The 24,541-nt window shown below is 42.3% G+C and overlaps 1 protein-coding gene across 2 annotated transcripts in view; it reads right to left on the bottom strand.

Annotated features, from left to right (window-relative positions):
• atrn (attractin) overlaps positions 1–24,541 on the bottom strand; it is a 366,964-nt gene that overhangs the window by 238,558 nt on the left and 103,865 nt on the right. For both annotated transcript variants that reach the window (XM_041191464.1, XM_041191473.1), the window contains exon 5: positions 4,600–4,805. In XM_041191464.1, coding sequence (XP_041047398.1) covers positions 4,600–4,805 — 206 coding nt within the window. The remainder of the gene's footprint in view (positions 1–4,599; positions 4,806–24,541) is intronic.

Raw genomic sequence — 24,541 nt, forward strand, 5'->3', positions numbered from 1 at the left:
GGATTAAGGTGATGTAGAACAAGAGGGAAAAAGACACCGTAAATATTCATTGCCTCCACCTCTGGCGCAATATGACAGCAATGAGCTCAATCTGAAACGGTTAGCTGCAGCAATTCAATGAGGGATCTCCAACAGCACCTTCCAAACATGCAACTTCTGCTGCCTAGAAAGATATGGGTAGCAGCTGCATGTAAACACCAACACCTATTAGTCTGCCCTCCAAATCACATACTGTCCTGACTTCGAAAAACATTGCCGCTACTTCATTCCCCCAGGTAAAAATTTTCAAACTCCCTCCATGGCAGATGGTGGAATTTGAATTCGATAAAAATCTGGGATTAATAGTCTAATCTCTTCTTATCGTGTCCACCGACAGTCTATACATGGCCCAGCCAGAACTGGACACATTTTTGCACCCTGTTGTTGAATTCGATGAGATCTGCAACAGTGCAGGGTTCCTCTAGCGATAGGCATTGCAGGTGACGTTGCATAGTCTGTGGCTCAGTTCCACATTCACAAGTTGCCGGGTTGGTTGTATATCCCCTTTTGCTTAGTGACACCTTTAAATGACCTACACCAGTCCTAAATCTGTTAAGGCACTTCCAGGTTGCCCGGTTGCAATTAGCGCCTGGGGGAAGGCTTTCATCCAGTAGAATTTCCATCGCTGGGGGTTGTTTGAGACTGGTGAGCCGGTCTTTCCACAAGGCAATGCGGGCTTCAGATGGGGTTGATTGTAATGGAACAACACTGTTCATGAAGCTCTTTCTTGACTTTAGGCGGCTGAGTGTAGGTGTATGACCATGTAGAGGGTGCCTCTCACCTGATGTTTGACGGAGTCGCTCTTTCTTGCTGGCTACCGTTCTTCTTATATCAGGCGAAGCGATACCCGCCAGGATATATAGGCTGTTGGTGTTTGTTGGTTTTAAACAACCTGTGATAAGTCGGCAGCTTGCAACCAGAACGGCATCCATCTTCTTAGCACGAGTAGATCTTTCCCACGCAGGGCAGGCGTATTCAGCAGTGGAATAGCAAAGAGCAAGTGCACTGATTTGTAATGTTCTCGGGCTTGCTCCCAATTTTGTGTTAGTGAGCTTATTCAGGATGTTGTTTCGTGCGCTCACTTTTGCCTTTGTCTTTTCGATGTGGTTCTTGAAACCATTGTCGATTGTTGCAAAAACCCATCTGGTTCACTAATGTCCTTTAGGAAAGGAAGTCTGCTGTCCTTACCTGGTCTGGCCTACATGTGACTCCAACCACAACAATGTGGTTGACTCCTAAATGCCCCCTGAACAAGGACAATTAGAGATGGGCAATAAATGCTGGCCTAGTCAGCGACGCCCACATCCCATGAACAAATAAAAATGCCCCCTGGTAACTGACCCCTCAGCTTGGGGGAACAAGTCTTTCCTGTCTACCCTATCTAGGCCACTCAATTTTGTATACCTCAATAACCTCCTCTGTTCTAAGGAAACCACCCTGGCCTTTCCAATCTCTCCTCATATCTGCAATTTTTTAAGCCCTGGCGACATTCTTGTAAATCTCCTCTGCTGTCTCTCCAGAGCAATCATGCCCTTCCTGTAATGTGGTGGCCAGAACAGCAGAAAAAATTCCAGCTGTGGCTTAACCAGCATTTTATACAGCTCCATCATTACATCCCCACTTTTGTAATCAATACCTCGCCCAATAAAGGAAAGCATTCCATATGCTTTCTTGACCACCTTATCCACCTGTCCTGCCAGCTTCAATTAACCTCTCCAAGAACAATCCCTGCTTTGCCAATTTATCCATCTAACTGAAATCTTTCATTCCCAGAATCATTCTCAGGAACTTTTTCTGCACCCTCTCCAGTGCCATTGCATCCTTCATAAAATGTGGTTGATAATTGTATTAATTGAGGTTAAGTACAAGAGGTGGTGGGCATTGATTGGATGGTTACTTGGGCATATATAAAGAGACACTTACTGACACAGGTGAGACTCGAGTGAAAGCATTATTCAGTTTGTCTCCTGTTTTTGGCACACAAACATGAGCAAGCTTGAAGACTGGGCATTGAATATGCAGGGCTTGGCTATAATCGCACTACATTAACCTTCTCCATCCACAACCTGCTGTATGTCTGCAACAAATCTGCTTCTCTCATGTTCCTTTTGGGCTGTAACTTAAAACCTGATAATCTTAATCCTGAACTTCATTTTTTTAATCTTTTAAAGAAAATCATGCTTTGCTTTCTGATAATTCTAAGTTGTGCATGATGAAGAATGAACATCAAGCTGCCTCTTAGTAAAAAAGGACAGCTGATCATTTATGACATACTACTTCGTGGAGTGGAGTCAGGAGATTATATACCTGTAGTGTTTCACTCTGTGAATAAATCTATTCCAAGTAAAGACTGGCTCAGGTTTCTGCCTTCACCAACTGGTTATCCAGAGTTTAACAGTGGTGCCCAGAATTGGACACAATACTCCAGAAACACAGAAAAATAGGAGGAGTAGGTCATCCCACCCTTCGAGCCTGCTCCGCAATTCAACATGATAATGGCTGATTACCTATCTCAATGTTGTACTACCACACACTCCCCATACCCCTTGATGACTTTAGAGTCTAGAAATCTATTTCCTCCTTAAATATATTCAGTGACTTGGCCTCCACAGCCTTCAGTGGTAGAAAATTCCACAGGTTCACCACTTTGAGTGAAGAAATTTCTCCTCATCTCAGTCCTAAATGGCCTACCCCGTATCCTGAGACTGTGACCCCTTGTTCTAGACAACCCCCAGCCAGAGGAAACATCATCCCTGTATGCAGTCAGTCCAGCCTTGTCAGGATTTTATGTTTCAATGAGATCTCTTCTCATTCTTCTAAGCTCCAGTGAATACAGTGAATCTGTTCTGTCGAAGGGTCATGAGGACTCGAAACGTCAACTCTTTTCTTCTCCGCCGATGCTGCCAGACCTGCTGAGTTTTTCCAGGTAATTCTGTTTTTGATCCAGTGAATACAGGTCTGGTTGGCCCAATTTCTCCTCATACGACAATCCTGCCATCCCAGGAACAGTCTGGTGAACCTTTGCTGCACTCCCTCTATGGCAAGTGTATCCTTTCTTAGTAAAGGAGACCAAAACTGCACACAATACACCATGTGTGGTCTCACCAAGGCCCTGTACAGATGCGGTAAGACATACTTGCTCCTGTACTCAAGTCCTCTTACAATGAGGCTAACATGCCATTTGCTTTCTTAACTGCTTGCTGGCTGCATACTGGGTGACTCCTTTACAGTGAGCAACTACGATGCAGTAAATATACTGATGAAAGGTAGATTGTGTCTCCCTCCCAGTTTCTTTGTCTTCGGGTGATGATGAAGATGATGATGATGATGATGATGATGATAGGTCTGAGGATGCAATTCCTCTCACAATGAAGGCCAATATACCATTTGCCTTCTTAATTGCTTGCTGCACCTGCATGCTTGCTTTCAATGATTGGTGTACAAGGATACTCAGGTCCCTTTCTACATCAAGATTTCCCAAGCTATTACCGTTTAAATAATAATCTGCTATTCTGGTTTTCTTACCAAAGTGGATAACTTCACACTTATCCACGATACTGCATCTGCCATGTATGTGCCCACTTACTCAGCCTGTCTAAATCACCTTGAAGCCTCTTAACACCCTGTTCATTGCTCACATGCCCACCAAGTTTTGTACCATCAACAAACTTGGAAATATTACATTTGGTTCCCTCATCAAAATCACTGATATATATTGTGAATAGCTGGGGCCCAAGCACTGATCCCAAGTACCCCAATAGTCACTGCCAGTCACTCCGAAAAAGACCCACTTTTTCTTGTTTGCTAATCAATTCTCAATCCATGCCAATATATTACCCCTAATCCCATGTTCCTTAATTTTACACGCTAAACTCAGATGTCAGACTTTATCAAAAGCTTTCTAAAAATCCAAATACCCCACATCCACTGGTTATCCCTCATCTATTCGCTAGTTATGTCCTCAAAAAACTCCAGTAGGTTTGTCAAACTTGATTTCCCTCTCATAAATCCATGTCGACTTTGTCTAGTCCCCTTGATATTTTCTAAGTGTCCTTGAGATCGAACCGGAGGTGTTTATTTACTCTAAGCCTGATTTTAAAGAGAAATGTTTCCAATAGCTGAAAAGCCAATCATCAGGAGCACAGATTTAAGATAAAAGAACATGAGGGAAAACTTTTGTAGGCAATGAGGAATTAGGATTTAGACTGAACCTGATAAAGTGGTGGATATAGATTCAATACTAGCCTTAGAAAGGAATTGGGGAATACATAAAGGAGAGAAAAATTGCAGGATTTGGAGAAAGATCTGGGAGGGATCTAACTAGGCTCTTCGGAAGAGTGGGCGCAGACTCCAATGGACAAATGGCCTCCTTCGGAGCTGTACTAATCTTTGGTTCCAAGTTGCAGTTGCTAACTGGTGACACAATAGAACCTTATCCCAGCTGCTTCAATAGTATGGGGAGAAAATGTATTTGGGAAGGGGTGGAGAACAAGTGGGGAAACAGAACAGATCAGGTAAACTTGCTTCCTTTCTTTTAGAAGCATCCACAAAGAGACTCACCTTGCCAGTTATCACTGCACAGACATGCTTTGGTATCATTCAGGTCACATATCCCACGATCTGGATACCCACAATTGTCCCTGCAGTAAGGGACGTTGCATGATTCTCCTTTCCAGTATTCACTGCACACACAATACACAGTGCTGTTGTCAGTATCTTCCTGGCATTCTCCATGGCCTGAACAGTTGTTTGGGCAGGAGTTGATGCTGTTTGAAAGCAAAGCAAAAAATAATCAATTAAACTATACGTGAAAAATAAAAGGCAACACACTAATATTGAAACTGTAAACTTCTTCATTATTAACCACCCTGAAACATCTCAACAACTGAGTGTTCTTTCCAGAAGACTCAAGCTCCACAATGGACACAATGACCATTCAACAGTTTGAGAAGGTGCTGCACCACACAGAGTAAGAAAATATCAGGTATTACCTCTCTTATAATGGCTTTCAGCCAAGTTATCTGATCGTAGGTGAAACTGCAAAAGGGGTTTTGAAAGTTCGATATATGTCTCCAAGCAAAGTGGCTGATGCAGGACAGTGAGATGCAAAAGGGCAGTTTTGCTTTCAATGATCGCCCAAAGCATGAGAATCAAAATTTGCTGGCAACACACAAGTAAGGGATTTAGCAAAAAGCAGAGAGGACAAAGAAAGACTTAACGTGTAGTGCCGAATGCCACATTACAGGAAAGATGTGAAAGCTATAGAAAGCATACATCGCAGATTCACTTGGATGACACATGCGAGAAACAATTATCAATAGTGCTATTTCCACTTAAGCAGCTAAGGCCAACGAGTTTAACAGTTTAATGAGTTTAAAATCATGGAATGTTCTGATATTTTGATTGGAGAAATGAATAAAAAGACATCATGTAAAAATTATGAATGTAACGAGAAGTAGTAGACCATTCAGCCCCTTGAGCTCACTTGCCAATCAATTAGATCATGACTAATCAGTATCTCAAATTTGTCTCTTAAATAATGAGGTGCGTGTTTTCAGAGGCGGTTCCTTACAAACAATCTACTACATTTTTAAGGGAAGACCACACAAATACAGGGGTGCAGAAGGACAACAGGGCAGTGAGGTTAAATTGCTCCAAAGAGCTTCAGGTTGCAATGGATTAAATGGGCTTCATGAATACTATAAATGTTGATAGTTCTAAGACAGATGTTCTAAATTCCCTTTAAGCCGTGCACCTGCGTGGTCACATACCACTCCATCAAGTGCTGCGGTCTTGATTATTAGCGCTGCTCACATAGAGTGTGGAGAATGTTCTGCTGCTCAGCCAATCAATGCTTCGTGAATCTATGACACCAGGCATGGCCAGATCTCCACTGGTTCCCGATCCCGCTCAATGTAGCCAGCCAGACTACTTGGCAATAGCTGACTGGCTGGCAGCCTGCCCAGTAAGAATGCAAGAAAAGAGAGCGAGCTCTGGAAGGCGAATAAAGGAGCCATCATTTGAAAACTTGAGGAATTTGAGTGAGTAGTTACTGAGGGACCCTGAGTTCTGTAGGTCTGGGTTTGATTTATGTTAACCCAACAGAGATGTGGCTGCTCACATTGGCTGGAAGGGACGTAGTGTGGACCCGGAACATGTACAGAATAAGCTATGCTTGGGACAGGCAACAAGCCGAAGGGTTCAGGGGAGACTCTCCCAACTTGCCAACCCCCTCACCCGCCATTTCTCCCACTTTATCGCTTCGTTCCTGTTCGCCACTCCCCATCAGAATCCTTCTGCTCACCATCTCTCCCACTTTGCCATCATCACAACCCTCCCGCTCACCATTTCCTCCCGAGCCCTCTTTTTTGCCACCTGTCCTGACTCACCGCAGCAAGTGAAAGGGTCAGTGAGTGGGGGCTTCAGGGGGGGAAGAGGCGAGGCAGGAGAGGTATCAAGTGGGAGGGAAGTGACAAGGAGGAAGGAAGGAGCAGCTGTGAGCCGGAAGCAAGTGGCAAGCGGGAGGGTCAGTCAGGTGGGAGAGCTGGCGGTGGGAAGCAGCGAGCAGGTGGTGAGTTATTGACAGTTGCTAAGTTATTAAGAATTGGGAATTTCAGGTATAAAAAAAGCAAAAAAATTATTTTATGCATCAATACCAATAAAATATTTTGTCATCAAGATGATAATTTCTTTTATTCCTCAAAGGAATAGATACATCTAAGATTGTAAATGGATACTAGAAATTTTCTTTTTATTTGATTTGTGAACACATCCACACAACCCATGTGAATATTTCTTCAACTCCAAGTCAGGTTTAGAGGGAAGACCAAAACATCAATATCAGTTAAAGAGCTGGCCAACATCTACTGTGCCAATTCCCTTAATCATGAGCAAAGGCATTTGACGGAGCTATCCAAGGGCTGCTATTACCTTATAGAATGTTAACTCCAACATCACCAACTCCATAAGCAGAAACAAAATGCATAAATTTCAGGCTCCAATAATGTGCAATCACAACATAAAGGAAAAATAACGCCAACCCCCATTTTCCATGGGCCATTGTCAAGTCATCTGACAAAAGACAAGAAAATAAATCATTTTCTATGTATTACAGCAGATCTCCATCAGTCAGCTATGATCCACAATATAGACATAGCAGCATTCAGACACCAATGGAACTGCAGATATTTAAAAACCTGAGCCTAATCATGCATCACCAGGCTAAAGGGCCCGTGTCCGTGACATATATGTTAAGGCACCTATCTCTGTTTTTTACATTCTGCATAACAGTACAGCCCAGCAACAGATTGTTTGTAAAAATAGCAACAGTACTAAATAAAGGTCCTGCAAAGATGCATTAAGAAACGGACAGTGCACAAGGGTCGATTTTTTTTTCTCTGATGTCTGGGTTGAAAAGCAATGAACTCTTCTGAGAATCATATCTCAAAAGCTTCTCAGAATACTAAATAACATCTGAGACTGGAAATTTCTTCTTTGTTAATAGCAGTGCAAATTGGTTCTGAATGCACATAACCCTGTTTCAACACCATTAAAATTCTGTCTTGTTTCCTACCACACAGTTTCAACAGAGCAGAAAATCCCCTTCAATTATTTCCTCCCCAACAAGTTAAATTGCATTTCTGCCAGCTAAGTGCACCAGATATCAGTTTGTTTACTTCAAAAATGGAGCTAGTGGACAAAACAGAACTATCTAGAATTAACTGGGACAAAAGGGTCACATTTTGCAGTCACTTGGAAATGAATGTTTGTTTTAATGACTTCAAAATAGTCAAATCTCATTTTCAAAATGCACAACAAGTATTTGTGAATGAAACTTCAACTGTACAACTTAAAAATTACAAGTGGTGAATGTAGAATATGAAGCAGCATTTTAAAAATGCTAACACTGTATCACTGCCCCTACTTTAGCCATCAAAGTTGGGCTCGTCTCCAAACGAAATGCCATTTCACTAGAATGTTTCAAATTTCCATTGAAAGCAGGCTACAGGGAATATAACCTTAACTCTGGCTGCAGGTACCTCTCAGGTAATGATTTACAACCAGCAGGACCTTAACTTTACTGCCAACTGCAAATCCATAATACCCATGTTATTCATGGTTTGACGCTGTAGAAGATGACAACTTCCTCAACTTGGCTTTGAATTAGTCAGCTTGGGTGAGGTGGCAGTACTCTCACCTCTGACACTCCAGGTCTTGAGCACAATCTACACATGAACCTTCCAATGCAGGGCAAAGGGGGCAATGTATGCTGTATTGCTGGAGATGCCTTTCTGCTGATCACACATTAAGCTGAAGGCTTGTGTCTATTCCAATGGCTGTTAACAATCTAAGAGCAGGAAGACCTTTTCATGTCCTGGACAATATTAATCCTTCAACCAGCACCGGCAAAATACAGTTTAACTGGTTAGTAACCAAATTGCTGTGCAGAAATTGCCTTAACAGACACCAAACTTAAAAATAAATCATACTTTATCATGTGCTGGGGCATTTCGGACGCATGATAGGTGTTTTATATATGTGCAAGTCTTATGGCAATGCTTCAACTTACATTAAAATTTTTTTATCTGCAAACAATGGAAGGTAGGCTGGCCATTTAGAGCTGCGTAAACATTAGAGTATGAAAATGGTACAATAAGGTACACATTAAATGTGACCAATGAGTTGCAAATAAATTACCAACGGCTAAAACTAATGGACTTAAATGGTAACCTTTATCATCAACATCATTCTCCCTCTAATTTACCCCACACAAAGAAACATTTGGAATTTCATCAACTACCCTCATTTAACCACTTGGTGTTTGTCTGTCAGGCTGTGTGATTGGTCAGTGGGTTGATTTGATAGGCAGAGCTTAGTGCACACAGAAGCACGTGGGGCACACAAAGAACTGGAGTCTGTGATGCGTGCTCAGCAAACATGCAAATGACTATAGATAAAAGCAAAAAACTGCAGATGCTGGAAATCCAAAACAAAAATAAAAATACCTGGAAAAACTCAGCCGGTCTGGCAGCATCTGCGGAGAGGAACACAGTTAACCTTTCGAGTCCGAATGACCCGTCAACAAACTAAGTAAAAACAGAGGGGTGAAATATAAGCTGGTTTAAGGGGGGGTGGGGGGGGGGGACACAAGTAGAGCTGGATAAAGGGCCAGTGATAGGTGGAGATAACCAAAAGATGTCACAGACAAAAGGACAAAGAGGTGTTGAAGGTGGTGTTATTATCTAAGGAATGTGCTAATTAAGGGTAGAAAGGGCTATATGCACCTTGCTTGTCCTGCTTTCAGTTTAAGGGATGTATCTGTTGGAGGGTTTCCTGCTGAACAGGGGTGTAGAGAAGGCCTGTGCACAGTGGGGTGGGGGGGGGGGGGGGGGGGGGGGGGGGGGGGGGGGGGGGTGGAAAGAGGGAAGGACTGTGGTGTTGGACGGGCAGCTTAGAGGAGTGGAGAAGGCCTGCTGGGGATGGTGGGGTTGCGGCTATCAAGAGGGCCTGCCTGCGAAGGGTGGTTGTTTTATTCTTTAATGGGATGTGGGCATTGCTGGCAAAGCCAGCATTTGTTGCCATCCCTAATTGCCCTTGAACTGGGTGACTTGCTATGCCATTACAGAGGGCAGTTTAAGAGTCAACCATATTGCTGAGAGTCTGGAGTCACATGTAGGCCAGGCCAGTTAAGGGCAGCAGATTTCTGTCCCTAAAGGACATTAGTAAACCAGGGGGATCTTAACGACAAAAGCAAAATCCTGTGGATGCTGGAAATCTAGAACAAAAACAAAAATACCTGGAAAAACTCAGCAGGTCTGACAGCATCTGTGGAGAGGCATACAGTTAACGTTTCGAGTCCATGACCCTTTATCAGAACTAAGACATATAGAAATGAGATGAAATATAAGCTGGTAGAGGGGGGTGGATGGGGCAGGTAGAGCTCGTTGGGGGCCAGTGATAGTTGGAGGCCAAGAACAGACTGCCAAAAATGTCATAGACAAAAAGACAAAGGGGTGTTGACGGTGGTGATATTATCTAAAGGATGTGCTAATGGGGACATTAAGGGTAGAAAGCAGGATGAGCAAGTGACAGGTGGCCCTAGTGGGGGTGGGGTGGGGGAAAGGGATCAAAATGGGCTAAGAGGTGGAGATGAAACAATAGATCAAAATAAATTTTAAAATAGGAGGGAAAAGAAAAATATATTTGTAAAAAAATTATAAATTATTGGAAAAGGGGGGATCAGAAAGGGGGTGGGGATGGAGGAGAGAGTTCATGATCTGAAATTGTTGAACTCAATATTCAGTCCGGAAAGCTGTAAAGTGCCTAGTAGGAAGATGAGGTGCTGTTCCTCCAGTTTGCGTTGAGCTTCACTGCAACATTGCAGCAGGCCAAGGACGGACATGTGGGCATGAGAGCAGGGTGGTGTGTTGAAATTGCAAGCAACAGGGAGGTCTGGGTCATACTTGTGGACAGACCGAAGGTGTTCTGCAAAGCGGTCACCCAGTCTGTAAGACTAACCGTTCTGTCATTCAATCTCTCCTGTCTTCCACCCTATCAGCCTTGCCCAATCCACCCTTTGCTCAAAATCTATTATACCTCTAACTTGTTCCTAGTTCTGATGAAAGGTTGTTGACCTGAAACATTAACTCTGTTCACTTTCCACACATGTTGCCTGACCTGCTGAGTACTTCCAGCATTTATTTCAGTTACCCCTGGCACCCTGGCCAATCTTTGCCTCTGATCAAAACGTCTAAAAACAATGTCTGATAAGATTGCTGTTCGTGCGAGCTTGCTGTGCACATATTCTCACATTTCCTACATTATAACTAACAATACTTCAAAAGTACTTCGCTGGTTGTAAAACTTTTCTGGGATATCCAGAGATTATGAAGTGCACTACATAAATGCAAATATTGCTTTAATATAGGAATACAATTTGTGCTGGTGAACCAAGAATGAATGAGACATTGAACAATCTGTTCCAGCATCAGCATTTCATCAGCTTTAGCTAATATGCTGAACTAAATTCAGCAGAATGAGCTTCCCTCGCTGCACAGAATAGATTTATGAATAAAACAAGATGTTACTGCTTAGTGTACTTCTTTCCCCTCAGATGCCCACTGTAGTGGTGATATTATTTCAGACTATCAGATGTTGCTGAGGTCCTGAATCATTTAAAATTGCAGCCTCCTTCAGAGATCCCCAGCATCACAGATGCCAGTCTTCAGCCACTTCGATTCACTGCACGATATCAAGGAATGGCTGAAGGCACTGGATATTGCAAATTGCAGGCCCTGACAATATTCTGGCAATAGTTCTGAAGACTTGTGCTCCAGAACTTGCCATGCCCCCAGCAAAGTTGTTCCATTACAGCTACATCACTGGCTTTTACCCGGCAATGTGGAAAATTGCCCAGCTGTATCCTGTATACAAGCAGGACAAATCTAACCCAGCCAATTACCGCCCCATCAGTCTACTCTTGATCATCAGTGAAGTGATGGAAAGAGTAATCAACAGTGCTATCAAGCGGCACTTGCTTAGAAATAACCTGCTCACAGCTGCTCAGTTTGGGTTCTGCCAGGAGCACTCAGCTTCTGACCTCATTATAACCTTGGTTCAAACATGGACTAAAGGCCTGAACTCCAGAGGTGAGGTCAGAGTGACTGCCCTTGACATCCAGGCAGCAATTGACAGACAGTGGCATCAAGGAGCCCTAGCAAAACTGGAGTTAATGGAAATCAGGGGGAAAATTCTCCGCTGGTTGGTGTCATGCAAAGGAAGATGGTTGTGGTTGTTGGAGGTCAATCATCTCAGTTCCAGGACATCACTGCAGGAGCTCCTCAGCCTGGTTTCCTCAGCCCAACCATCTTCATCTGCTTCAGCAGCGACCTTCCTCCCATCATAAGGTCAGAATTTGGGGATGTTCGCTGATGATTGGACAATGTTCAGCACCATTCGCAGCTCCTCAGATACTGAAGCAGTCCATGACCAAATGCAGCAAGACCTGGACTGTACCAGGCTTGGGCTGACAATGGCATGTAACATTCACGCCACGTAAGTGCCAGGCAATGACCATCTCCAACAAGAGAGAATCTAACCATCGCTCCTGGACATTCAATAGTATTACCATTGCTGTATCCCTCACTATCAACATCCTGGGGGTTACCAATGATCAGAAACTGAACTGGACTAGTCATATAAATACTGTGGCTACAAGAGCAGGTCAGAGGCTAGGAATCCTGCAGCGAGTAACTCATCTCTGCGGGCACAGTGTCCCCACAAAGGAAAAGGGTGGTAATGCCAAATCTCAAGCCCCCTGGTTATCTAGAAGTATACAAGGTAAGGTAAAGCAAAAAAAAAAGCTTATGACAGTCACAAAAATCTTAATACTGTAGAAAACCTAGCGGAATATAGAAAGTACAGGGGTGAGGTAAAGGAGGTAATTAGGAAAGCAAAGAAAGGATATGAAAAAATATTGGCAGGTAAAATCAAAGAAAATCCAAAGGTGATTTACCAGTACATTAAGAGCAAGAGAATAACTAAGGTAAAGTCAGGGCCGATCAGAGATGCACATGGTAACTTGTGCTCAGATGCTGAATATGCAGGCAGGGTTTTCAATGAGTACTTTGTCTCTGTCTTGACTATGGAAAGAGATGAAGCAGATATTCTAGTTCAAGGAGTGTGAAATATTAGATACAATAAGCATAGTGAGAGAGGAAGTACTGGAGGGACTGGCATTCTTGAAGGAGGGTAAGTCACCAGGGCAGGATGGATTGTATCCCAGACTGTTAAAGGAAGTCAGGGAGGAAATAGTGGATGCTCTGACAATCATTTTCCAATCCTCGCTAGATGCGGGCAAGGTACCAGTGGATTGGTGATCTGTGAATATACCATTATTTAAACAGACCAAATAATCAGGAATAGTCAGTTTAGTTTCATTAGGGGATTGTCATGTCTTACAAATTTAATCAAATCTTTTTGAGGAAGTAACTAGGAGGATTGATGAGGGTAGTGCAGTGGAAGTTGTGTACATGGATTTTAGTAAGGCATTTGACAAAGTCCCACACGGCAGACTGGTCAGAAAAGTAAAAACCCATGGGATACAGGGGAATGCGGCAGGTTGCATTCAAAATTGGCTCAGCGACAGGAAACAAACGGCAATAGTTGATGGGTACTTTTGTGAAAAGAAAGCTATTTCCAGTTGCGTTCCACAAGGCCCAGTGGTGGGTCCCTTGCTGTATGTTGTATATATTGTTTCGGACTTAAATGTGGGTAGCATGATTGGGAAATTTGCAGCTAACACAAAAATTGGCCATGTCTTTGATAGTGAAAAGGATAGAAGCCAACTCTAAAACAATATCAATGTTTTCACTGAGTGGGCGGACAAGTGGCAGGTGGAATTCAATCCAGAGAAGTGTAAGGTAATTAGGGAGGGCGAACAAAGCTAGGGAATACACAATAAATGGGAGGATATTGGGAGGGGTAGAGGAAGTGAGAGACCTTGGAGTGCAGGTCCACAGATCCCTGAAGATGGCAGGACTGGTGGATAAGGTGGTAAAGGAAGCAAATTGAATGCTTTCCTTTATTGGACGAGGTATGGGATACAAAAGCAGAGATGTATTGATGGAACTGTATAAAACGCTGGTTAGGTCACAGCTGGAATTTTGTGTACAGTTCTAGGACCCTTGCTCTTCTTTATATATATTAATGACCAAGACTGTAGTGTGCAGGGTATGATTTCAAAATTTGAAGGTGGTACGAAGATTGGAAATGTTGTCAGCTGTGATGGGGATGGTCTTGAACTTCTAATGAACGTAGAAACATCGGTGGGCAGACAAGTGGCAGATGAAGTTCAATGCAGAGAAGTGTGGGGTGTTTCATTTTGGCAGGAAAGTTACACTGAGACAGTATACAATAAAGTGAGAGCCTCTAAAGGAGGTGCAGGATCAGAGGGAATTCGGTATATATGTAGGTAGGTCATTGAAGATGGCAGGGCATGTTGAGAGAAAAGTTAATAAAGCATATAGTATCTTAAGCTTATTAATAGGAGCATTGAGTACAAGAGTAAGAAGGTCATGTTGAACTTGTAAAAGATACTAGTTAGGCCTCATCTGGAGTACTGCGTCCAGTTCTACCCTTGAGGAAGGGCGTGCTGGCATCGGAGAGAGTACAGAGGAGATTCACAAGAACGATTTCCGGGATTGAAGAAATGTAGCTATGAGGGTGGATTGGAGAGGTTGGGTCTGTTTTCCTTGGGGGAAAAAAGGCTAAGAGGAGACTTGATAGAGGTATTCAAGGTCCTGAGGGGTATGGACAGGGTAAAAGTGATAAACTGTTCCTACTCAAGAAAACATCAAGAACTCGAGAGCACAGATTCAAAATAATTGGCAAAAGGAGTAACTATAATGTGAGGAAATTTTTTTCACCCAGAGGGTGGTTGGAGTCTGGAACAAGCTTTCCGAAAGGGTGGTTAGAGCAGGTTTAATTGAGGTATTCAAGAAGGAATTGGGTTGCTACCTGAAAAGAGAGGATGTGCAAGGTTACGGGGATAAGGTAGAGCGTGGGACTAGGCGGAATGCTCTTTCAGAGAGCCAGTGAAGACTCAGTGGGCTGAGCGGCCTCCTGCACACTGTGAAAATACTGCGATACTATGACATAATTGCTCTGGATAGAGTACAGAGGAGATTTACAAGATTGCTGCCAGAGCTTGAAAACTGCAGCTATCAGGAAAGATTGGATAGGCTGAGGTTGTTTACCTTGGAACTGAAAAGGCTGAAGTATACAAGATTATGAAGGACCTAGATGGAGTAAGCAGGGGTGCCCTGTTTCCCCTAGCAGAGAGGTCAATTACCATGGGGCACAGATTTAAGGTGATTAGTAGAAGGATTAAAGGGAACACGAGGGAAAACATCTTCATCCAGAGGGTGATGGATGTTTGGAATTCACTGCCTGACTTGGTGTTAGAGGCAGAATGCCTGAACTCATTTAAAATGCACCTGGATCTGCACCTAAAGTGCTGTAACTTGCAAGGCTACAGACCAGATGCTGGAAGGAAGATTAAAACGGGCAGCTAGTTTTTTTTTAACATTTTTTTTTTGGCCGGAACAGACACGATGGGCGGAATGGCCACTTTTTGTGTTGTAATGTTTCTCTGGCTCTGTCTCCTGACTCCCCAAAGCCTGCCCACCATCTCCAAGGAGTGTGATGGAATACACTCCACTTGCCTGGATGAGTGCATCTCCAACAACACTCAAGCAGCTTGACACCATCCAGGACAAAACAGCCAGCTTGAATGGCACCCCACCCACAATCATTCACTCCCTCCACTGCCAACGCACAGTGGCAGCAGTGTGCACAATCTACAAAATGCATTGCAGGAAATCACCAAGGCTCCTTGGAAGCCCACAACTGCTACCATCTAGAAGGGCAGGGGTAGCAGATCATGGGTCCACCACCAGCAGCAAATTCCCCTCTAAGGCATACACCATCCTGACTTGGAAATATTTTGCCGTTCCTTCACTGTTGCTGTGTCAAAATCCTGGAACTCCCTCCTTAACAGCACTGTGGATGTACCTGCACCACAGGGTCTGCAGCGGTTCAAGAACCATCACCTTCTCAAGGGCAATTAGAGAAGGGCATTAAATGCTGGCTTTGCCAGCCAGGCCGACATCCCATGAATGAAGAAAGAAAAAATTTAACATAAGACTGAAAACACGCTTGTAACAGAATCAAATTAAATACAAGTCTCTGTACACTTCTGCATCACTGAAGACACATGCAGCAAGCAAACAGCTTGTAATGGGATAAAGAGATCTTAATCTGCAGTAAACTATATTTAGTTTTGAACAAACAGCATGCAGACATCAATGACCCACATTTGTTTAGATTTACTTTGCCAGTTTGAGCAAGTCACAGTTGTGCATTTTACCTGGATGAAAAGCTCAAACCAAACCCAACATACAATTCTTTATTTTGAAAAACTGATCATCCATAACTGCTACTTAATTTTCACCAAATGGTAAAAAAGTTCAATTGTTATGCTCTCCAAAATGCAAACGTTTATTAACGAGGATTTAAAATATACATTAAAAAAGGAGAGCACAAATCAAAATTCAAGACGACAAATTTTACTCTAGTGGAACACAGCAAACACAGGTAAGCCCTAATAGGAGAATAAAAATTCAGTCTTCACAATACTTTCACCACAGTAATTACTGCCTACAAACTACTTGGAGCTCACATTCTACAGCATCTGTTTCTGATCCTATTCATAGAAGGGGTGACAAAATTGACCTATCACCAGTCACTAGCCAATAAAAAAAAAAGTGATGAAACTAAAATATCACCAGGTCTAGATGTACATTTCCACAGCGGTTAAGAAGGTTGTGAAAGAGACAGCAAAGCTGCTAACTTAAAACTTTTCGAAAAAGAAATAGAAAATGCTGGAAACAGTCAGGAGGTCAGGGAGCATCTGTGGAGAGAGAACCACAGTTTATTTTCAGGTCAATGACCCTTTGTCAGAACTGGAAAATGTTAGCTATAATTTCAAACAAGTACGGAGACAGGGAAGTTGCAGGGAAGGTGGGGTTAGATTGCGTGTTAAGTTCAAAAGGCAACATGTTAGATGTCATGAAAATAACATTTTTTCATATTATTGCGGCTTATTGTAAAGTAGGTTTATGGGTGTGAGTGTAGATGGTTCTGTCTGAGATATTTAATTGAATTACAGTCAGAAAGTTAGGGGTAAAATGCTAATGAGTAAACATGGATGAGCGCAGCATGTAGGGTGTAAAGGAAATTTGCATTTTTAGGTAAGTGAAGGGGTTGTTTAGATTACAAAGAAACAATAGGATGTTTGCAACTAACAAGATAAGCAAGGCCAAGCAGTGTATTTATTTTTCCCAAAGGTACTAACCATAATGGCAACGTGAAAGATTTTTATAAAAGCAAAAAACTGCATATGCTGGAAATTCAAAACAAAAATAAAAATACCTGGAAAAACTCAGCAGGTCTGACAGCATCTGCACAGAGAGGAGCACAGTTAACGTTTCGAATCCATATGACTCTTCAACAGAACGCTTCTGTTGAAGAGTCACACGGACTGGAAACGTTAACTGTGAAAGATTTTTATATTGTTAAATTTCCAAGGACATATAGAACAATGGAATTTACAGATGAGAGAGAGAAAACATAAATAATGAGGGAAGAAAGACTAAGTCGGGGTGTGGTCATGCAAAATCCTGAAAGGTACACCATATGACAGACTTGGAGAAAGCCTCTAGCCACTTTTGTAGATGTCTGCTGTGTCCAGTAACTAAAGTTGTGTTAAAAAGCCTTTGGGATTCGACTGTCAAATGGGTGCATATAGTAAACCTGCTGAATTGTCTATCTAAATTTAAAATCTATTTTGGGACTGTTGCCTTAAAGGGGGTGTGTAGTTGGGAGTCAGTTTAATTAGGAATTTTGGGATTTGTTATGGTACTAAGTAACTAATCTTATGTGCTTGAAATTTTTTCTTTTGTTAATAAATGTTTTAGTTTAGTTTTTAAAATCTCCAACGGCGTTAGTGGATCCATTACTTCTGAATTCAGTGCACAAATCTTCTCATAATAAATACAAATTGCAAAACCTTTGTGATAACATGGCCAAGTTTCCCTTGTGGATTTGGTCCGCCTGGCACACATCACCCACCACATAATAACAAAGGCAGAAGAGATTAAATGACAAATGGGATGATGGTCCAGGCAAAAAGAGATTATAATGGGACAAGAAAGAATAAAGAGTTCTAGAGGAAGGATAAATGGAAATAACAGTCAACAGCTGCCATTAAAAAAATGAATTAAATGGGGCAGAGATTAAGATCTCAAATTGTTGGGTCCAGAAAGCTCTAAGTGCCCCATCAAAACACGATATGCTATTCCCTAAGCTTACATTTGACGTCACTGGAACAACATAGGAGGACGAGGGCTAAGAAGACAAAGTGGGAGTGGTGCGGAGACTTAAAATGACCGGCTGCCAATGATTGGGTCAAGCATTCAAACTCAACTGAAACTTTTCACAAAGTGGTTACCCAAACTCCATATGGTCTCCCCAATGCAGCGGTGCCGGCACCATGAGCAGCAAATACATTATACTATATTGAAAGTACAAGTAAATCACAAGTTCACCTTCAAGGAATGTTTGGGACCAATAATTTTAGATCATAAGTTCTGTATCTTTTTTCCCTAGCTATCAGGTGCTTATGATGAATCTGCATTTTCCATTCGCACATCCGGCAATCCTGCCTTTGATTTCTTTACTTGTCCCAACTCCTTTTGCCCTATATCATCATGCCCTTTTGTCATTTAATCTCTCCTGCCCTACATTCTAACACCAACCTTCTCTTTTGTTCTTCTCCCCATTCCCTTTGATGTTTTTGGCCTCTGTACCTGTAAAACTTTCTCTAGTTCTGACAAACGGTCATCAACTTGAGACATTAACTTAGTCTCTCTCTCCAGAGATGCTGCTGGACCTCAGTATTTTCAACATTTTCTGTTTTTATTTTCGCATTAAAGTGTATGTAACACATGATTAAAGAGATGGTTAGAGTAAGTAAGTACAGAGTAGGGATCAATCACATGTTTTAGTTTAGCCCCAGCAATCTGTGCTGGGACCGTTTTTGGTTTCCCATTTATACAAGCGATGTGTCACAACACATTACAAGGAAATATTTAAGCGACAACAAATTATTAAAGTGGGCTAACGTGAGAGATACAATTAAATGCAATAGATACGTGAACAAATGTACCTTGGCAAAAACAGTTCAAGGGAGGACAGCCTAAATGATCAGATGGAACAACATGTAAGATGTGTCTCACCACATCCCTTTCCCCACCACATGGGTGAAAATTGGCCCTTTAGTTCTCATCTGCATACAATCACTGAGTGACATCATAGCAAGACATCATCAGATTCCAAACGTCTTCCTTTTTCTTCTTAAGACAGACCCTTGGGGCCGAGGATGATGTTTTTCCACTGCAAGTTGTGGGTCCTGAGGTGACTCAAGTTCCAAATGTATAGTGACAACTAATGTCCTTTAAGGAAAGAAATCTGCCATTCTTACCTGTTTAGCCTACATATGGCTCCAGATCCACAGTAATGTGGCTGATTCTTAACCGCCCTCTGAAAAGGCCTAGCAAACCAATCAGTTCAAGGGCAATTAGCAACAGGCAACAAACGCTAGCCTTACCAGTGGCAGCCACATACCATGAAAGGAGAAAGGAAAAGAAACACAGTTCCACCTTACCATCATCAGTCTTGACTTATGCACAGCCTCCATGCTCATCAGACTGCTTGGCTGACATCCAGTCCTTAATGAGGTGTATGTCCTCCGACTAAACATGGGAAGACCAGAAATACTGCATTGGCCCCCCCATAACCAAATTCATTCCTTCACCGCTATTTCCAGTCCCTCACTGGCCACCACCGCAGGTTGAACCAAATTGCACACAAATTTTTGGTTTAATCGATACTGTTGTATCTGAGCATTGTTAGCAACACCAATATTTATTGTCCATCCTAATTGCCTTTGAGAAGGTGGTGGTGAGCCATCTTCTTAAAGCCCTTCAGTCCATGTGGTCTATGTACACACACAGTGCTGGGAGAGTGTTCCTGAATTCTAACCCAGCGACACGATGACAAGATGTTGTAGCTCCATGTCAGGATGGTTGTGGCTTGCAGCGGGTAATGTTTCCACGTTTTTGCTGCCTTTGTCCTTCTAGGTGGGTTCGGAAGCTGCTGTCAAAAAAGGCTTGCCGAGTTGCTGCAGTGCATCTTGTAGATGGTATATAGTAATATGCCATTGTGCCACGCGGGTGGTAGGAGTGAATATTTCAGGTGGTGCATGGAGTATCAATTAACTAGCTGCTTTGTCCTGGATGGTGTCAATGTTTGACTGTTGTTGGAGCCCCACACATCCAGGAGTGTTGAGTATTCCATCACACTCCTGACTTGCACTTTGTAGATGGTGGACACGCTTTGGGAGTCAGGAATTTGCTGCAGAATTCCCAGGCTCTGACCTGCTCTTATAGTCTGTGTGTTTATGTGGCTGGTCCAGTTCAGCTTTTGGTCAATGGTAACCTCCAGGATGTTGAAGGAGGAGTTTCATGATGGTAATGCCATTGAATGTCAAGAGGAGATGGTTAGATTCTGTCTTGTTGGAGATGGCCATTGCCTGGCACTTGTGTGGTGCGATGTTACTTGCCACTTATCAGCGCACACAACTGAATTTTTTCCCTGCCTTGCTGCATGCAGGCATGGACTGCTTCAGTATCTGAGGAGTTACGATTGGTACTGAACATTGCTCAATCATAAGCCAACATCCCCACTTCTGACATTACAATGAAGGGAAGGTCATCAATGAAGCAGCTGAAGATGGTTAAACGTAGGACACCATCCGGAGGAATTCATGCAGCGAAACCGTGGGACTAAGATGATTGGTTTCTGACAACCACAATCATCTTCCTTTACTCTAGATCTGATTCTTGCCAGTGGAGAATTTTACCAACACCTACCACTGACTTAAATTTTGTTAAGCCCCTTGATGCCACATTCAGTCAAATGCTGCCTTGATGTCAAGGGCAGTCATTCTCACCTCACCTCTGCACCATTATCTATCATTTATAATGATATGACACCATGGGCTTATTTACTGTACGAGACACAAGGCACCAATTGCTCATAAGGGATTGCAGGTTTATTTATTAAGACTAGGCACATGAGAACAGAAATACATAGGTATAACGCTTGAAGACACCAAAGCTATGTGTGTGCACTCTGCTCAAAGCAAAAGTGAAACTAATTCTGGATCACGTGACATTTCACTTCTCATGATGTCATGCAAATATGGCATATTACAACATCCCCTTCCTTTTAAAAGATACTTGCGCCCCCCCCCACTTCTACAGAAGTATAACTATTTACATGTTCATATTTAGTTACCATTACCTAAGTGCATAGAACCAATGAATCGGAGTCTTTAAAGTGTAAAAGTAATCTACGCGAATGCCCAGATCTTGTGATGGTAACATTGTCTGGAGGTTTCTTTAATTGCTCACAGTGATTTGTGGGATTGTCATTCTTGGATGTCATTCCTGGTTGCCTAAAATGCAATAGGACTGTACGGTGGTTAATGATCAGGAATAGATCTGGTTTGTCCTTAGTTACACCTCACATGTAAGCTTTTTTGTGTAATAACTTCATAGAGCTTTGGTTCTGAAATTTCTTGTCACCTCAGCTGGTTGCCAAGTGGGATCCTGAATGCAAACTTGCTATCCCAACTGTAAACTTGCAATTCTGTGCCTACATTTTTATCGTGCATGTTGGCCATCTTCTCTGGTACTTTAGAAGCTGCTCTCTAGTTTCTCAGGAACTAGAATGGGTAAATTGGTATGCATTGGTCTGTCAAACACGAGCTCTGCTAGTGATGGAATAACTGCACTTAAAAGTGCCGCTCTCAAATGTAACATTGCAATGTGTAGATCTTGTTTGGTCGGTCTGTCTATATTGGAGCATTAGGGATTTCACCATGCGGATGGATCACCCGTTCAGTTAGGCCACTGGATCAAGAGTAACGATCAGGAGAAGCAGTAGCATGAGCGATATTCCACTTCTCACACCTGAAATGGCTTACCAATAAATTGAAGGCCATTTTCCGTAATGATTTCTCCAGGCACACCAAATAAACTGAAAATAGACAGTTGTGCTTTATGTATTGGGCAAACGCTGGATAACGGGGTACTTGGTAGTAGTCAATGATGACGATGAAGTCAGTGCCATGGACATGAAAGAGGTCAGATGTGATTTGGGACCAGGTATGGGTAAGAACTTCATTTGGAATCAACAGTACTTTGTGCTGACTTGGCATATGCTCTTGACATGCCTCGCACATCTTGACAACAACTTCAATATCATTGTTCACACCCGGCCATAGACTGTCTCTCTTGCGGGTCTTCTCATGAAATCTATGCCCATGTGTGAATCATGAAACTGAAGAATATCAGGTCACAAAGATTCTAATATGCCTGCTTGCCTTTAAAAATGACTTTCCAGGAGATGTCTGGCTCATCCCAATAAGGTCAAAATGGTATCTCGTGTTCGTGGGCATGTTGAATTGAATCAGGCCATCCTTCAATGATGGCTTTCCACAGCTTCTGTCACGTAGAATCTTTTGCCATTTCTTCTTGTAGCTGCTGGCATTTATGTTGCATAAAATGTACCTGATTAATTTGGAAAGCATCTTCAAGTTTGATGGCAATTAACTCAAGTTTAGATCTAAAGAGATATCTTTTCTTTTCGCTGGGTTAGGCAATCTGCTCAGTGCATCCAAAGTGACCATTAAGTTACCCTGGCTTATACCTAATCTCACAGTCGTAACCTTGAAGCTTTATCAAGAGATGCTGCAATCTCAGCGATCTACTGATTAATGGTTTTTGCCAAATCATCTCCAGTGTCCTGTCTCAGTGCCTCTAACACAAAACTTTTGCCAAATAGATAAGTAAGAAAACGCAGGATTCTGAATACTAAAGCTCACATTTCGTACTCAATATTGGAGTAGTCGGATTGCATTACAGACAGAGATTTTAAAGCACATGCTTTATCTTTTTGTAGTATGCATGCTCCCAGACCTTTCTGCAAGCTATCTATATCCAGGGGATCATAAAATTACAATGTTGACACTTTTAATAATGACTGCTTCAGTACTTCAAAGAGGTATTGATGGTCTTCATGCCACAGGAAAGGTACATCCTTTCTCAACTATTTCCTTAGCAATGAAGATTTTTGAGCGAAATTGGGAATGTATGGGGACAAAAAATTAAAGAGGCCTAGACATCTTCGAAGATTGTCCTTGTCTTGAGGAGTTGGCATGACATTAATATCCTATATTTTACTTGGAACGGGACATATACCAGCACTGGAAAAAATAGAACTGAAGAAATTCATCCGCTGCACATTGATGTCACATTTCAGCCTGTTGAACATTAATCCTTCATTACGTGTCGCTTGCAACCATTAGTGCAAATTATGGTCATTTCTTGCTTTGTTCTTCCCACAACAGCTTTATCATCTGCTATATAGATGTATCTTGATACAGTGCATGTATATACAGTGCATGCAAGCTTGAAAGAGATACTGGCTAACAGATATTCCAAAAGGAAGTTATTGAAAACAGTATCGCTCGAATGGGGTACAAAATGTGGTAAGCTCTTGGGGCTTCTCCGCGAGATGTACTGACCAGTAGCCATGCAATGGCATCAAACGTCCAGAAGAATTTTGCACCTGCAAATCTCTGATTTAACTCTTCTAATGTGGATATTTTGTAACAACAACATTTCAAAGCTATGTTTAAACATCATGGATCGAGACATACTCTCAGTAATCTGTCCTTCTTCATGATACATGATTGAGCTGCATCAATCTATGCTCTTGTACTCTTATATGGATTCCATCTTTCTCCATTTTGTCTAGTTCAACCTTCAATTTATCTTGTATGTGTATGCTGCACTTAAGTGGTGGATCAGTTGATGGACACATATTCTCCTGCAAGTGTAACATTGCAGCTGCCTTGAAACTGAAATTTGTCAAAACATTTTGGATATTTCGATGTTAGGTCATGAACAGAGGTGATGGTAGCTGTTTCGGAGGCTAGTCTGCCTTGTGATCACTGACTGATTCCAGGATTGTTATTAATGTGAGGTCACAACATGCTGTTAGCCATGCCACCACAATGCCTTTAGTTTCCACAATGCAGAGCATCGGTGACACCCAGGAAGGTCAAATGTACTTGCATTCTAGGACTATAGATCATGCACATAGAATTAGTCAACCAAGTTTCACAGTAGTAGGTTTCTCTATGGCCTTCCATGTCTGTGGATATGTGTCTTTTAGAATTCACGGAGGTAGTATGTTGACGCTTGCCCATGTATCAATATTGGCCAATAGTTACCAACTCTCTCAGGACAGATAATTTGAATCTTGGGAAATACTTCAGGCTGTTTGATGGCATTATATTTTCCACGAGATTGACGGTATTAAACATGTTCATCACTCTTAGTCTCATCGTGCACATAAACATCATTGTCATGTTTTGGTTTGTCAATCACCTCATGTATATGTCTCTAATGGTCATTCTTATTACTTAAAAGTAATCATTGTGTACTGTCAGACTGGATCAATGCACAGTTCTTTGTACTTGTATCAGCCTTTGCTCTGGTGCACTGTCACTGACCCTTTCTGCCACATGCCATACATATTGATGAAGAACTGAGCATTTCCTTGGTGCATGCAGAAAACCAACCTTCCACATGTTTTGTAGGTTTGGGTGTTCTAGTGAGTGCATCAACAATTGGGGCTGTACTTAGGATCTGGAAGCTCTGTCGAACTGCAATGATCTCTTCATACTCATCCATCCTTGAGTAGCTCTTCGATACTGTACATCTTGGGCTTGCCTAGCAGGTCATTCTGG

This window comes from Carcharodon carcharias, chromosome 1 (assembly GCF_017639515.1).
Source record: "Carcharodon carcharias isolate sCarCar2 chromosome 1, sCarCar2.pri, whole genome shotgun sequence".
NCBI lineage: Eukaryota > Metazoa > Chordata > Chondrichthyes > Lamniformes > Lamnidae > Carcharodon > Carcharodon carcharias.